Genomic DNA, 14,178 nt, shown 5'->3' on the forward strand with positions numbered 1-14,178 from the left:
TCAAGGGGATGGGGGTGGGGGGGCTTTGTCAATAAAAAGGGCTGAAGATGACATGTGCCCAAGCACTGGCCATGTCTTTGTCACACTAACAGGTCACAGAACCAAAGGATAAAAAGACGTCTTCCGTGCTCCATCAGATGAGGTTGACAGTTTGCTTATTCACACACACACACACACACACACACACACACACACACACACACACACACACACACATTCTGATACATATTTTAGAATCACAGTGTTAAAGCTGGAAGTAATGGGTTTCAGACGCCATCTATGAAAAACTTATTTGTAGGAGTTCCCTGATGGCTCAATGGGTTAAGGTCCTGGCGTTGTCACTGCTGTGACTTGGGTTTGATCCCTGGACTGAGAACTTCAGCATGCCATGGGCATGGCCAACAAATGAAAACAAAAACCAAAACCTCATCTGTAGTTTAGGAAACTGATCCCAAGAGCAGGCGGACTGGCTCAAGTCCACAGAACGGTGGCCTCTCTACTGGTACCGCACACTCAGCCTCCCAGGCTCTCCTCCTCAGTGCTCTTCCCCATTCTCCACAGTCCAGCCCAGCTCTTCTCTTGACAAAGCCTGCATCTGGGTAACGTAGAAATGACTCACAAGACAGGAGACATGGGGATGAATGGATTTCATGATTCCATACCTACCATTTCATTGGCTGAAGGGCATTTTTCATTGTCAACTTCACAGCTGGCAAAAAAAAACCCCACGAGCCTCCTTCTAGCCAAACCCTTCTCCCTGTTTTTGTTTGTTTGTTTTTGGTGTGGATTTGTGTCCTTTTTTTGGGGGGGGGGGTGCACACCCATGGCATATAGAAGTTCCGAGGCTAGAGGGAGAATTGGAGCTGCAGCTGCCAACCTACACCACAGTCACAGTAACGCCAAAGTCTTAACCCACGGAGCAAGGCCAGGGATCGAACCTGCATCCTCCTGGATACTAGCTGGGTTGGTTACTGCCGAACCACTACGGGACGTCCAGACTGGTGTCCTTTTGAAAGCTCTCCTCCAGCCATGCCAACCAACTATGTTATCTCCTGACTCTGCCAGGCCCTGCTTCTTTCACCCTGTGCCTTTGAGGATGCTGTCCCATCTCATCTGTTCCTCACCACCCAGCCCCCTCACCAAAGTACATCACTACTTACGCCTTCAAGATCCTACCTAAATGTTCCAGTCACTGGGAAGCCTTTTCCAGTTCTTCCAGGCTAGTCAGTGTTTTTTTCCATTGCGCCCCCATGGTGCTCCGTCTATGCCACTCTTCCACCACTCACGGCACAGACCTGTAGTTTTTATCCGCACCGTTATGGTTCGTAGGCTTCTTCTCATCACTAAGCTTTTGGAAAGAGTGATAATACATACACTGTGGTCACCGCCCTCATCTCCTTACCTGCGTTGTTCAGACCAGGAGTGGTCACCTGGCGCAAGGTAACCAGTCCGCAGGCGCACCGATCACCCTGCCTTCTACAGAGGAGTCTGTCCTGGGGGGATGGCCCTTTGGGGATGGGGGATTGGCCGCCTTGTCTTCACTGAGAATTTGCACTCAGATTAAAACACAGATGTTCTAGTTTGTTGTGGGGAACGGAGCTGGGAGGTCATGATAGAGTGTGAGGCTGGTGGCAAGCCGAGCCAAGCCTAGGAAGCATGTTGGGGGCTGGGGGAGGGGACAAAGTGGACAGGCCCCACGGGTAGAAGGAACAAGAACAGGAGCCCTGCACCAGGACTTTGCCTTATCTTCCTCCACCCACTTCATTTCTTGACCTAGTTCATGGGTTTCTGTTTCTTGTAACCCAATTGACCCTTGTTTAAAAGAAGCTTTACCCTCCCCTCTTGAGGTCAGAAACTCTTTTTTTTTTTTTTAAGGGCCGCACCCATGGCATATGGAGGTTCCCAGGCTAGGGGTCAAATCAGAGCTGCAGCTGCCGGCCTACACCACAGCCACAGCAATTGCCAGATCTGAGCCACGTCTGTGACCTACGCCACAGCTCACGGCAATGCCGGGTCCTTAATCCACTGAGCGAGCCAGGGATCGAACCCACGTGCTCATAGATACTAGTTGGGTTGGTTACCACTGAGCCACAACGGGAACTCCAGAAACGCTATCTGATTCTTCCTTGTATCACCAGGATGTTGCTCAAAGCACAGAAGGCGTTCAAAATACACTTGTGGGATGAGCAATGAGTAAATGAATGAATGAATGTGCCTGTGGGTAATAAATACCGGGCACTGTTTGTCTAGCTAGAATCCCGTCCTGCCAGGCCTAATACAAAAAGCTCTTTCCCTTTACTCATCACAGCACTGCCGTCTATGTCCTGCAGCATCTTAAAGTCCAGCTTTTGACAGGCGGCCTTTCTCTGAAGCAATTCTTATGTCTTAGAAATCCTGAGTCTGGCCCATCGGCATCTGGGGAGGCAACACTTACAAACAGGAGATGACGCGTTTACCTCAACCACCTCTGCTCAGAAGAAACCCAAGGTGGCCCCCTGGACCTTTTCCTGAAGAAACATGGGGAGAAGCAAGCTGTATTTAGAGAGATATAAGTATAGCTTTTATTTTTTTTTTAAAACCAACTCAGCATTTCCACTGGCAACGGTCAACATCGCTTACAACATGAGCACTGTTTCTTTTTTCGTATTTTTTTCTTAAAAATGTGTTTAAAATTAAACAGGTGTTTTTTTTTTTTAATTTCTTCTTTCCCTTAAAAAATGTATTTATGTCAATGCAGAAAGCCTAAAGATCTGTGGGCAGTTTTGTGTGACTTCATATGTGTGGTTATGTGTATGTGTGTGTGTGTGTGTGTGTGTTTTAAAGCCTTTCAAAATTTTTTGGGAAAATTTCTAGGGCACAGCCATCTCTCTTTCTATAAACCCAGGCTCCATGGGATTACGGCAACTAAGATCCCTCCTACTGAGGCAAGAAATAACCCATAGGCTGGAAAAAGAGCCTCACGAGGTTTAAAAACAAGCAGGAATGTGGGAGAGCTGAGGTCCAGTTCCCGTCTTGGAAAGATGCTTTTAAATATGGCCCGAGAGACCAGGAAAGATGAAAGGAGCCCCTCATTTTCTTATAAACCTCTAGGTTTTTGCATTCAGTCAAGAAACACAGATCAGTGCTCTGAGTCTGGTGCTTTAGGAAGTGAGAGGGCTGTGACGCTGACATGTCTCAGAAGCACTGACGTGAAAGATAATCTTTCACCTTAAAGAGCTCACTAGGTGGACACTGCTTCTCTCCTGCCTCAGATATGAAGCCAAAGATGCTTTAGGAGTCGTATTTCCTTTCTGTTTCCCTTGCTGCTCTACATCGTCATCACATTCCATTCCTATGTTGTCCCTGTCTCTCCCGTGGTGGGTCTTCCTGCAAAAGGATGAACATATAGACATGGACACGATGAGAGTTTGAAAAGCTTGGGCAGGGAAGAGAAAAAGGTCTTGTTTGAAACCGGATGTCGACAGAAGCTTGGTACAAAGTTGTTCCTGCTCCAGCCACAGCCCCCCTGTTCTTTAGCGCCCCACGGTGGGTGTGCAAACTTACTGCCACCCTAATGCCATCACTTCACTCAAGAATGCAGAGACTCAAAGATGGGGGGAAGGGACGTCCATGGAGCAGGAGACAGCTGTCACCCAGTGGGAGTGGGAGGTGTGTGGTTGAAAGTTCATGCTCTGCCCGTCGGCTCAGACCTTGGGTTCCTTTACAGCACCTTTGTCACCAACCTCAGAGAGAAAAATACGAGACGAACGAACAAACAAACGCTGGGCAAAACCTGATGGGGAAATGAAAGCAACCGAGATAATGACGACAAGGCAAAGAGAACCCGAAGCCAGCCACATGGATAGGACTCATTTTCACACCTCGCCAGCGGAGTGAGAACGGTGAGGTCTCGAATTGGACAGACAGGAGAAACCCTGCCCCCCAGGAACAATCAGAAGGTAGAACAATCAGAAGGTAGAAGATGGCAGAAGGGCCTGACCTCGGCTACGGGTCAGGGTCATGGGTGGGAGAGGGGGTGGAGGTGGACTGCTGCTGTGGTTGCTTCGTATTGAATTAAATACTTGGTAAAGTGGGTGTTGCCTCCGTTCTGTTGGGCTGATTAAGACTCTGCCCTTTCAGTTCACTGCCAGGGCCTAGTCGGGTGAAGTTCCTGGGGCTCGGGTCCTGATGCTGCCTCTCCAGGGCTGCTCATCCTGGAGAGGTCTCGGGTGGGGAAGCGCCCTTCTCCTAGGAGAAGTTCGAGGCCTGCCCGGCTGGAGGCCTCATCTGGGGGCTCAGAACCCCTTGATGTAGCAGTAGGCCTCCAGCGTGGCAAAGAGTATGTAGAGAAGCCACAAGCTCCCAAAGAGCCAAGTCGTGGCCAGCTTGCAGCCACGAGGGCCGCCCAGCTCCCCGCCCAGGTGGGGCCGCCGGCGGTACAAGAGCACGCTGATGCACACGAACGCAAAGATGGTGAAGAGGGTGACTGAGAAGGCCAGGGTGCCAGCTGACACGTGGAACTCCTGTCCCTGCAGGGCCCAGTAGATGGCGGCCACAGACCAGGCCAGGCCGATGCCCAGGAAGACGTTGACGGCGTTGCTGCCCGTGACGTTGCCAATGGAGGCGTCTGCATACACGTCCTGGATGGCGGCTGCTTTGCTGGCAAATGTATCTGCAAAGAGGCAGAGACAAATGGGAGCTGGCGGGAGGCTGAGACGGGGAGCACCTATGTTTGAGAAGGTCCAAAAGGCGGCTGGGGCCGGCAGGTTGAGCCTGGGAATGAGAGGCGGGGGGCTTGGCAGCACCCCCGCCCCCCCAGCTCTGCCATCAGTAAGTTGTGAGGCCTTGGGACAAGTCGCCTCAGTTCTCTGGGCTTCCCATTCCTCATCGGCCTGAGTCTGAGAGAGTCCCAGGATCTTTTCAGTCCTGATATCTACCGAGTGGATTTGTTGTTGCTTTTGGACTGCTTTTTCGGTAAAGGGAGTTTGGTATCCCATGATATCTCCGCAGGGAACTGTGACATCCTGGGAAGCTGCTTAGAGTAAGTGTCTGATTGCACCTGTCACACGGGGCATTTACTCACAGCAACGCTGACTGTGATGGAGCCTGTGGGCTTAGTTTAGCATCATGCTAGGTGTTGGACTTGTGGGGACAGAGGACATGCTGGGGAACCATGATGGAGACGTGCAGAGGGAGCTGGGGACTCAAGGGAGATGGGACTCTGGCTTTGCAGTTAAAGTATATGAAGCACAGGGCCTTGCGGGCTGCTTGACTTGAGATGTTGGCACTGGAGGGACGGGCAGGGCCATCTAGGCACCCTTTGTCTGACAGGTTAGGAAAAAATAAGGGTCAAGGAATCAACTCAAGGTAAGTAAGCAAAAGATTTGGCCCCAAAGCCCTTGTGTACGAGCTCTTTCCGTAGCATCACCTGACATGCAGAGAGCTTCAGCTGAGTGGACCACAGTGTAACCTTCTCCAAGCCCCCAATGCTGTCAGCTGTTCTCTGGACCCACTGCAAGGACCTGGAAATGCCCCAAGCTCTCTTCCTTGCCTGCTTGTCCTGGCCTGCCTCCTCATTGCCAATTTTCTCCCAGAGAAAATCTCTTGCCTTTTCCTGCCTATGGCCTTGCTTTCATTTTTATTATTATTATTAATTTTTTTGGTCTTTTCTAGGGCCATGCCCGCAGCATATGGAGGTTCCCAGGCTAGGGGTCTAATTAGAACTGCAGCTGCCGGCCTGCACCAGAGCCACAGCAACTCGGGATCCGAGCTGTATCTGCAACCTACACCACAGCTCATGGCAACACCAGATCCCTGACCCACTGAGTGAGGCCAGGGATCGAACCTGCAACCTCATGGTTCCTAGTTGGGTTCATTAACCACTGCGCCACAATGGGAACTCCTGACCTTGCTTTTTTTAAAAAAAAGTTTCATTAAAATATGGTTGAGGTACAATATTGTGTTAGTTTCAAGTGTACAGCAAAGTGATTCATATATATAATGACTATATATGTGAATATTGAGTATAGTTAAGATCTAGAGTATACTTCCCTGTGCTATACAGTAGGTCCTTGTTGGTTATCCATGTAATATATAGTAGTGTGTACATTTTTTTTTTTGCTTAAATTTTTTCCCTTTATTCTCTGCAACTTCTTCCCACATCTGTCCCTTTTACCCATACCTGCTCCTTCCCCTCTGGTATTTCCAGTGCCTCAAGGCCCAGGGGAACAGAAATAAATCACAGGGCATCTCCTTCACAAAGCCTTCTTTGAATTACCCATTGAATTTCCTAACATGACGCATTCCCATGACAGCCAAATCTCTTGCATCTTTAATGTACAGATAATCCTACCGGTATGCACTGGCGTTTGCGGAAGAGGTTTTCCTAGACTGTCATGTAGATTCAGTTACTCTCCAAGAGGATATGTTTTCTTGGCACAAGAAGCCTTTCCAGCCAGCAGAGTCCTGTCTGATGAGATTCAGCCCAGCCCTTCTGCAGGAGGAGGCAGTCTCTTTCTTCCTACGGCAACTGGGAGGCCAGCTCCCTGGCAGGAGTTCAGATACCTTGGGAGACCCCAGCTGAACTGAGGAACCTGAGCTAACACAGTCCCTCTCCGCCTGCTAACTGCTGCTGGCCTGCCCAGCCCAGCTGACATATATCCTCTCTTTGAAGCCAGCCCTAGCCCAGCCTTGCTGAGGTCCCCTGTTTTATACTTGCAAAGCACCTGGACTTTTTCGTCATAGACCTTATCGAGATGATCTTAATTCTAGTAGTTGAAAGTGATCTCTCCATTAGATTATAAACTCCACATAGAGAAGGGGGCCTGCCTCTCTTGTTTCCCATTATAGTCCCAGCAACTAGCACAGGACTGTATCAGGCTGTATTTGTCTAAGGGATGAATAAACACATGCTTATTCCTGTGCCTCTCTAGGTGTTGATAAGAAAATAAAAGCATGGTAATTCATCATAAGAAAGGACAAGAGCTCACGAAGCTTCCTTCACCTGTCCTGCTGGGAGACGCTCTGGACTCACAGGTGTCCTGGGCGGAGAGGTCTCTGGGCATTTCTACCACACTGTCTTCAAGCAGGCTGATAAGCTGCAGCCTCTCTGAGACTGCTGGTGGGAAGTGGGAGAAGAATCCAGCTGTAGCCGGATCATCTCATGTGGAGGTTAAGAAATGGCCACTTATTCAACCTCGGTAGGCCTCAGTCTCCTCATCTGTCAAGTGGGGCTCCTAACTCTCCCTGTCGAATAAGGTTTTGATGAGCACAGAGCAGGGATGGGCACTGTGAACTCTTAGCAGACATACTGCCTGATACATCAAATGTTAGGGATCATTCTTCCTATCAGGGATCCCCTTGAGTGACTTTTGTGTACCTCAAGGGCAGCGGCTCTGTCAAGCTCAGCTCTGAGATGGTAAAGAAGACACTGAGGCCAAGTGGGGAGGGGTCACTTGAACCAGGTGATAATATCCTCTCTGCAAATCCAAGCACCCGCCTCTCTCACCTGGCACAGAGGTGCCAAACGCCACAAAAACAACAGCCGTGACGGAGTCCTTGAGGCCAATGGTGCAGCCGAAGTGGGAGGCCAGGTCCCCGATGATGGCCGTGAGCATGCCAATGATGAGGATGGAGACAACGAAGCAGGCCCAGCCATGGCAGTACTCTGTGGGGGGCACGCAGGCGAACAGCACCTTCCAGAAGACCGTCAGGAAGTGCATGACGTAGTCAAAGCAGGAGGGCAGCCTCTCCTCGCCTGACTCATCTTCATCCTCGTCTCCTGCTGAAGGCGAGATAAACAGACCCGGGAAAGCGCCTCAGGGTCAGATCCTTACTGGTGAGAAAGTCAAGCCCAACCCACATCACAAGCATCATCAGCTGTACAGAGACTCCAGCTCGCTCTTGGGCTGCCGGTTCGGGCACCCGAAAAGAGGTGGAAATGGCAAACGAGTTGGGTTGCCCTACTGGTCAATTTGAATGCAAGGCACGCAAGGCGAGTAAGAGGGAGAGGATGGGAAATAAGAAAGAGAAGGGACAGGAGTTCCCTTGTGGAGCAGCAGGATAAGGATCTGGCGTTGTCGCTGCAGTGGCTCAGTGGAGTGGGTTCAATCCCTGGCCCGAGAACTTCCACATGCTGTGGGCGTGCCCCCGCCTAAAAAAAAAAAAAAAAAAAAAAAGAAAAAAAGAAACAAAGAGAGAAGGGAAAGAGATAGGTTGCAAGAATGAGAGAGGGACAGGGCAGGGAGAGAGTGGATGGAGCCAGCACTGGGTTGCTGAGGTGAAGACAAGTGAAGTCAGCTGGGTGTCTGCTTTTTCTGGGCACCCCTGGTGCTCCTCTCTCATTTTCCTGACATGACAGCTGCAGAAACCTCGTGCTTCTGGTCATTATCCATCCCCAGTGGGACAGCTGTCACTCCAAATCATGTGGGCCTACTGGGGAGTCAGTGCCATCCTCCAAATATCCCATGGGACAGAACAGGGATGGGCACTGTTTGTTCCTGCTGGGAAGTGTGGGCGGAGTCACCCACTCAGCAGTCCAGGAGGAGAGGTGCTGGGGCACCCTGGTGCCCGGTCAAGGGCAACCTCTGGCATGTTTTGACATGACCAGTAGATGCAGGCGTCCTGACTCCTTGGGTTCCAATTACAGCTTTTTGCTGTGAACAGAATCTGGAATGTGGGGTAAATCTCCTCAATTCCTTCCTTTAAAAAAGGAGGGAGCTAGATTATGTGGCCAATATTCCACTTATTGCCTCTTTAGGGACAAAGTAAGGTCATCAGAGGGGGAACTGGGAGTATCTGAAGCGGGTGATGGGAAAAGTGGGGCCGCAATCCCAGCAGAAGTGGTCCTTTCTTCCTGGCCTTACTTTTGTTCTGGTGCTGGGACCTCGGGGATGTGACCTAGTGGGTTGCTATGACAACAAAGCTTTACAGAAAGAGACAGGGCCAGGAGGGCTGGGCAGCACAAGGAGACCTCCGTGGTGCTGAGCGGCAATCCTGGGGTGGGGGGGGTGAGACCCTTCTCATCCCCATACCAAGCCATGCATAGGCCTCTGAGACGCTGTGCTGTGCTGTGGGTCCCCAGTGAAGAAACCTGTCACTAAGTGCCGAGGAGAGGTCTGGAATCATCCAGGGTGGAGGTTTGTCAGTCAATGCAAAGGTTTCACAAACCCCAGACACTCACATCTCTAAATTAGAACAGTTCTCCATTTTACAGAAAAAAAGGACCAAATGAGTAAGAGGACAGAATGATGGCAAACGGCATTTATTCAGTTTCTATTGGTGCCAGCCTCTGGCTTTTAGTACTTTCTTTGCTGGGAAAGGTAGCAACAGTTCTCTTTGGGGATGAGGAAATCGAAGCACAGAGAGGGTAGCTTGTCCCAGTTCACACAGCAGAACCAGGGTTTGAAACCACAGAGAGCCATGCTCTTTCAGTCACTCCACGATGCTCTTCCAAAATGACCCAGCGAAAAGGCAAACATCTAGGACTAGAGCTGGGACAACTGGCCACAGAGCCCCTCCCAGAGATTGGCGGGCTGTGGACGTGGCTGTGTTCTTCCTTCTCCGGAGCTGCCTGCTCCTCCCAGTAAGGCCTGTGCCCATCTTGAGACCCCCTTACCTGCACTGACAGTGATGGCCTCCATGAACTGGTCCCTCCAGGAATGGGTCCCCACAACCAAGGCCAGGTTTGTCTTCCTGATCAGCTTGTCCACCGTACTCTGTCAGGGAGATAAAAACTTGGAACCATGAGGTTGGAAGGCTCAGAACCATAGAAGTTTGAACGATACCCTGCATTTCAGGGGGATCCATACATGGGTTCTGAAAGTTATGCATGGACAGCCTTAGGTGGTATGTTCTGAGATAGTCCTTCTATTGTCCTTTTCTTTGCTTGTGACTGCTGACATTGGATATTTAAATAATACAGAGAGAAGATGGATAATGACGTCAACAAATCTAGCCCTGGAGTAGTGAATTTTAGTATCTTTGTTTTAAAAATTAAACAATAGCGATGATACATTCAGGAGCTTTATAGCTCATTTATTCCATGGGCTATGTTATGTTTCTTCACAATATTCCTGGGATACAAAAGCCAGTACTGTTTGTTCCGTATTACATACGGGAAAACGGGGAGTGGGTAAGTGATTTATTTGTTTAGTTTCAACTTCACACATTCAGTGGTAAAACTGGAACAAAAGTTCAGGTCTTCTCCCTCCCACTTCATTAATCCATTATTCGATTATATCTCACTTATGGCCTGACCTTGAACTCATAGGACTCTTCAATGATGACCTCTAGTTTGGGGTGTTCCCCCAATATTGGCTTTCCCATTTCCGCTATCCTCTTGGCTTCCTCTTCCTCCACAGTCAGCTTCCTGTCTGTCACCTCTGCAACAAAACAAAATCAGACTAACTTTAGCATATCTGCCATTCCCTGGAAATCTAAAGCTCAGAGTATTGGGTGTGGGCATTGGGCTTACAGCAAATAGCTCTTGAGGATGGAGATTCTGTGTATTTTTTAGTGCCTCTTTCTATAAAGTGCTGAATACTTCATGGTCATCAGGCCATGAGAAGATTCCATAGGTCTCAATTAAATATTCCTCTTTCCATTTTATACCTGGGTGGGCAACCTGACCCTAAGACCATCTGAGAAACAGCACTAAGCAAAGTCCCAAGTCATTTGGTAACCACTGAAGAGGTGGAAACAAAAGCCAAATCTCTTGACCTTTAAAGATTTTGAACAGTTAGGCATGTCTGTTTGTTCAGCTGCTTCCTGTAAGGGTTCTTGCGGGTCAGAAACATATTTTGATCCAAAGGGAATGTCTACTTGTTCACAATAACATCTGTTTCCAATACTCTTGGGACTATCCCCTCTATAAAGGAGAAAGAAGAGATGTTTCCAGGAATAGCTACATCTCATACTAGTGAATATTAGCTGCACAATGAGAAACTTGGAAGATTTCCTCCCCAAACTTCATGATTTCCAAATGAAAGCTTCTCCAGGACTTCTAAGGAATAAGGAATATTTCTTCTGAAATATTCAAAACAAAACAAAAGAAAGCTCTTGATTTCCTTCCTTTTGAGGCATTCCCTGTGGCCCTTCAGCATCTTGAGTCATTTACCAGGATCCCTTCGCATGTTGAATAGTTAGAAACTTTTTCCACTTCAGCTGGCGAGTCCATTTTAAGACCACTTCACCATGAAGACGTGTTTTGCGGATTAAAGTGAAATAGAGATGGAATCTCTTTATTCCCCTTTGATTAGAAAATTGCTCTTGGCAGTCTGTTTCTTTCAGAGCTCATTTAAAACTCTTTCCATCCGAGTCCACATTCTCACATGCAATTAATTCTTTTATTTGGCTCTTTAGTTACTTTCATTCCACACAGTGAATCTCCTAGGGGAATTTTCTAGTCCCTGAATAATGTCAAGGACAAAAATGGGTGAGAGGCCAAGAAGGTCTTCTTTTCTATCTTGGGGATTGGTGAAGCATGGGGAGGGGTGAGACTTGAGCTCTTGAGGTTGCAAGGAAAAGAATTCACAGCAAAGACTATACACCAAGAAGAGAGCCTATTTTACATAAGGATTTTCTTAGTTGTTCTGAATGAAGACTGGTAAGAGTGTGTAGAGAATTCACACGCTGGCTATTTTTACTCAGTGCTTCTAGCACCAAACACAGAAGGCAATCCCCCAAATATTGGGGAGCTGTCCATGGTGCTGTCCTCCCTCTAGTGTTGGTGACCCCTTTCAGAAAAAAATTATTTCTTTCTTTCTTTCTTTCTTTCTTTTTTTTTTTTTTTTTGTCTTTTTGCTATTTCTTTGGGCTGCTCCTGCGGCATATGGAGGTTCCCAGGCTAGGGGTCTAATCGGAGCTGTAGCCACCGGCCTACGCCAGAGCCACAGCAACGCAGGATCCGAGCCGCGTCTGCAACCTACACCACAGCTCACGGCAACGCCAGATCGTTAACCCACTGAGCAAGGGTAGGGACCGAACCCGCAACCTCATGGTTCCTAGTCGGATTTGTTAACCACTGAGTCACAACGGGAACTCCCAGAAAAAAATTATTTCTTAAGGATCAATGTCCTTCTGTACATTTGTAAGCAGACATCCTCTAGCAGCCTGACTTCATTTAATCTATTGATTATGAGTCTCTCATTACTTAATTTTGAAGGTAAGTCTGGCTATGAAGTTAGCAATCCTAGAAGCCAGACTGCAAGCCACTCAACATAAGAATACTATTGGAAAAAGATGTATATATAGATTCCTTAAAAACATGGGTACTCTTTTCCTCTTCCTGTGGCTTTTGGCACCATATCACAATGCCTATCCTAGCAGTAACAGTATTATTCCACTCCTCCCTCCCTAAATCCCCCATGTCATACTTTACATGTGCCACAAGAACTTTATACCAATATAATGAACTCTCCAGTGACTTATAAATGTACCTGTCTAACCTCTTGTCTAGCCATCAATCTGGCACTATATCCATCTGGCAGGATATTGATCTACCTTCTGACCCATCCACTACTGTGGTGACAGTCAGTTCTTCCAACTAGCTTTCTGCAAAAATCTCTGACAAATAACCAATCCTCAATCTTTGAATTTCCCACAGCCCCACAGAAGTACTATATATATATCAATCAATATATAAACTGATTGATTCACATGCCTTTAAATCAACTCTGATTTAGTTTTGGTTTGGTGGTAATTCCTGCCTTCTTCTACTTTTGTAATCATTATCCTTTACATTCAAATTAAGCTAATTTCTTGAGAGAGTGATAAGTCTCAAACCAAAAAAAAAAAAAAAACAAAACCCATAATTATTCTAATCACTGTTTATGTAAGTCCTCAGAACTGCAAGTGAAGATAATAAATAACAAGTGATCTTGATATTGAGACCAACTAAACAAACTCTCAGATCTAAGAAAAGTAGGAGGGGGAGAAAGAAAGAATGAAACTATTAATGGAATGGAAGGTTAAACAAGTATGGGAAGAGGAAAGAGCTTGCCAGGTCAGACTGGCATAGATTGCCAGGAATGTTCTACAGATATCCTTGGAAAGAAATGGAGCAATGCAGCCAGTGCTCTAACTCCCAGGTCCCTGAGCTTGGTGCTGTAGCTCTGACTTAATATATTTTCTCTCCATCTTTCATCATCAGGCATTTTGAATCATGTTTGTCTGGCCACCTGGGAAAATCCAAATAAGGATTTGAGATTTCTAGTGGATTTAGAGTCTAACCAATGGCTCCTAAATTGAAGGTTTGCAGATTATAAGATCTAGGAAATGACACCTTTTTTTATTTTAGCTTCTACTGGTATTTCGGGCCAATGTGTTAAAACTACAACAAGGCTTAAATTAAATCACAGTCTTTGTTGTGTGCATATGTGTGCGGCTGCTGCAGGGTAGAGGCAAGATTTGGAACAAAGAAACCCAAATGCCTTCTTAGACCAGAAGATGAATGAAGTGGAGAAAGAACACCCAATGCTCTGACATTAAATACCTGGGAGAACAGTGAAACATTATCCTATTGATGAAAGAGGAAGTAAGAGGCCAAGGAACTGGGAGTATTTTTCTTGTCTAGAAAGGGATAATGTAGGGTTTACTTACATTTTTGTTGTTATTGTTGTTTAAGACTCCAAGGAGGTAAATGTCCTTACTATGCACACTGCCCCTTCTCAAACCCAGCGTAGAGCCTACAGTGACTGAGTACCAATGAATTCTGTAAGATGTTTTGCCTCTCAAATGACCTTAATATTTTATATGTTCAAAGAACTGATGAAATGTAAGATGTTATTTTAATGTATATTGAGATGTCTTGTATAGCTCACTCTGCCTGCACTGAGGGTTATGGTATCGCTGACATGCTGGAGATGCTTTCCTAACTGTTCACAAAGTTGGATATTGTTCATGATTTGATTCCACAGATGCATACTCTTAAAGTAGATGTATGTCCTACCAAAGGATGTAGATTCTGCATGATAATATATCTCAAATATAAATTCTCCCAAATTTCTATTTCCAGCCAGATAATTGCACCCACCCCCATAATATTCTAATTATTCTTATTGTTCATGGCATGTATGACTTCAAGCATCAATGACAAATGAACCACCATTCTAGAAATTTAGATCTCTGCTATGATGAGATGGAAGAGCTCCAGGATCAATAAAATTCCAGATTCCTTAAAAATTGCTTTTTATGTTCTTA

The 14,178-nt window shown here is 47.0% G+C and overlaps 1 protein-coding gene across 29 annotated transcripts in view; it reads right to left on the bottom strand.

Moving 5' to 3' along the window:
• Positions 1-2,537: 2,537 nt before the first annotated feature.
• Positions 2,538-14,178, bottom strand: part of SLC8A3 (solute carrier family 8 member A3) — a 153,747-nt gene continuing 142,106 nt past the window's right edge. For 18 of the 29 annotated variants that reach the window (XR_014811063.1, XR_014811059.1, XR_014811064.1 and 15 more), the window contains 4 exons: positions 10,237-10,361; positions 9,596-9,695; positions 7,487-7,762; positions 2,538-4,651 (listed from right to left, as the gene is read on the bottom strand). Coding sequence is in view for 20 of the 29 variants with exons in the window: in XM_021099412.2 (XP_020955071.1) it covers positions 4,275-4,651; positions 7,487-7,762; positions 9,596-9,695; positions 10,237-10,361 (878 nt within the window). In the remaining 9 variants the exon portion in view is untranslated. The remainder of the gene's footprint in view (positions 4,652-7,486; positions 7,763-9,595; positions 9,696-10,236; positions 10,362-14,178) is intronic. The other 11 variants (XR_014811067.1, XR_014811061.1, XR_014811066.1 and 8 more) reach the window with 2 other exon arrangements.

Source organism: Sus scrofa, chromosome 7 (genome assembly GCF_054392235.1).
Source record: "Sus scrofa isolate SSC_HxYL_T2T_F1_AM1 chromosome 7, Sscrofa_HxYL_maternal_Yorkshire_Landrace_v2.0, whole genome shotgun sequence".
Taxonomy (NCBI): Eukaryota; Metazoa; Chordata; class Mammalia; order Artiodactyla; family Suidae; genus Sus; species Sus scrofa.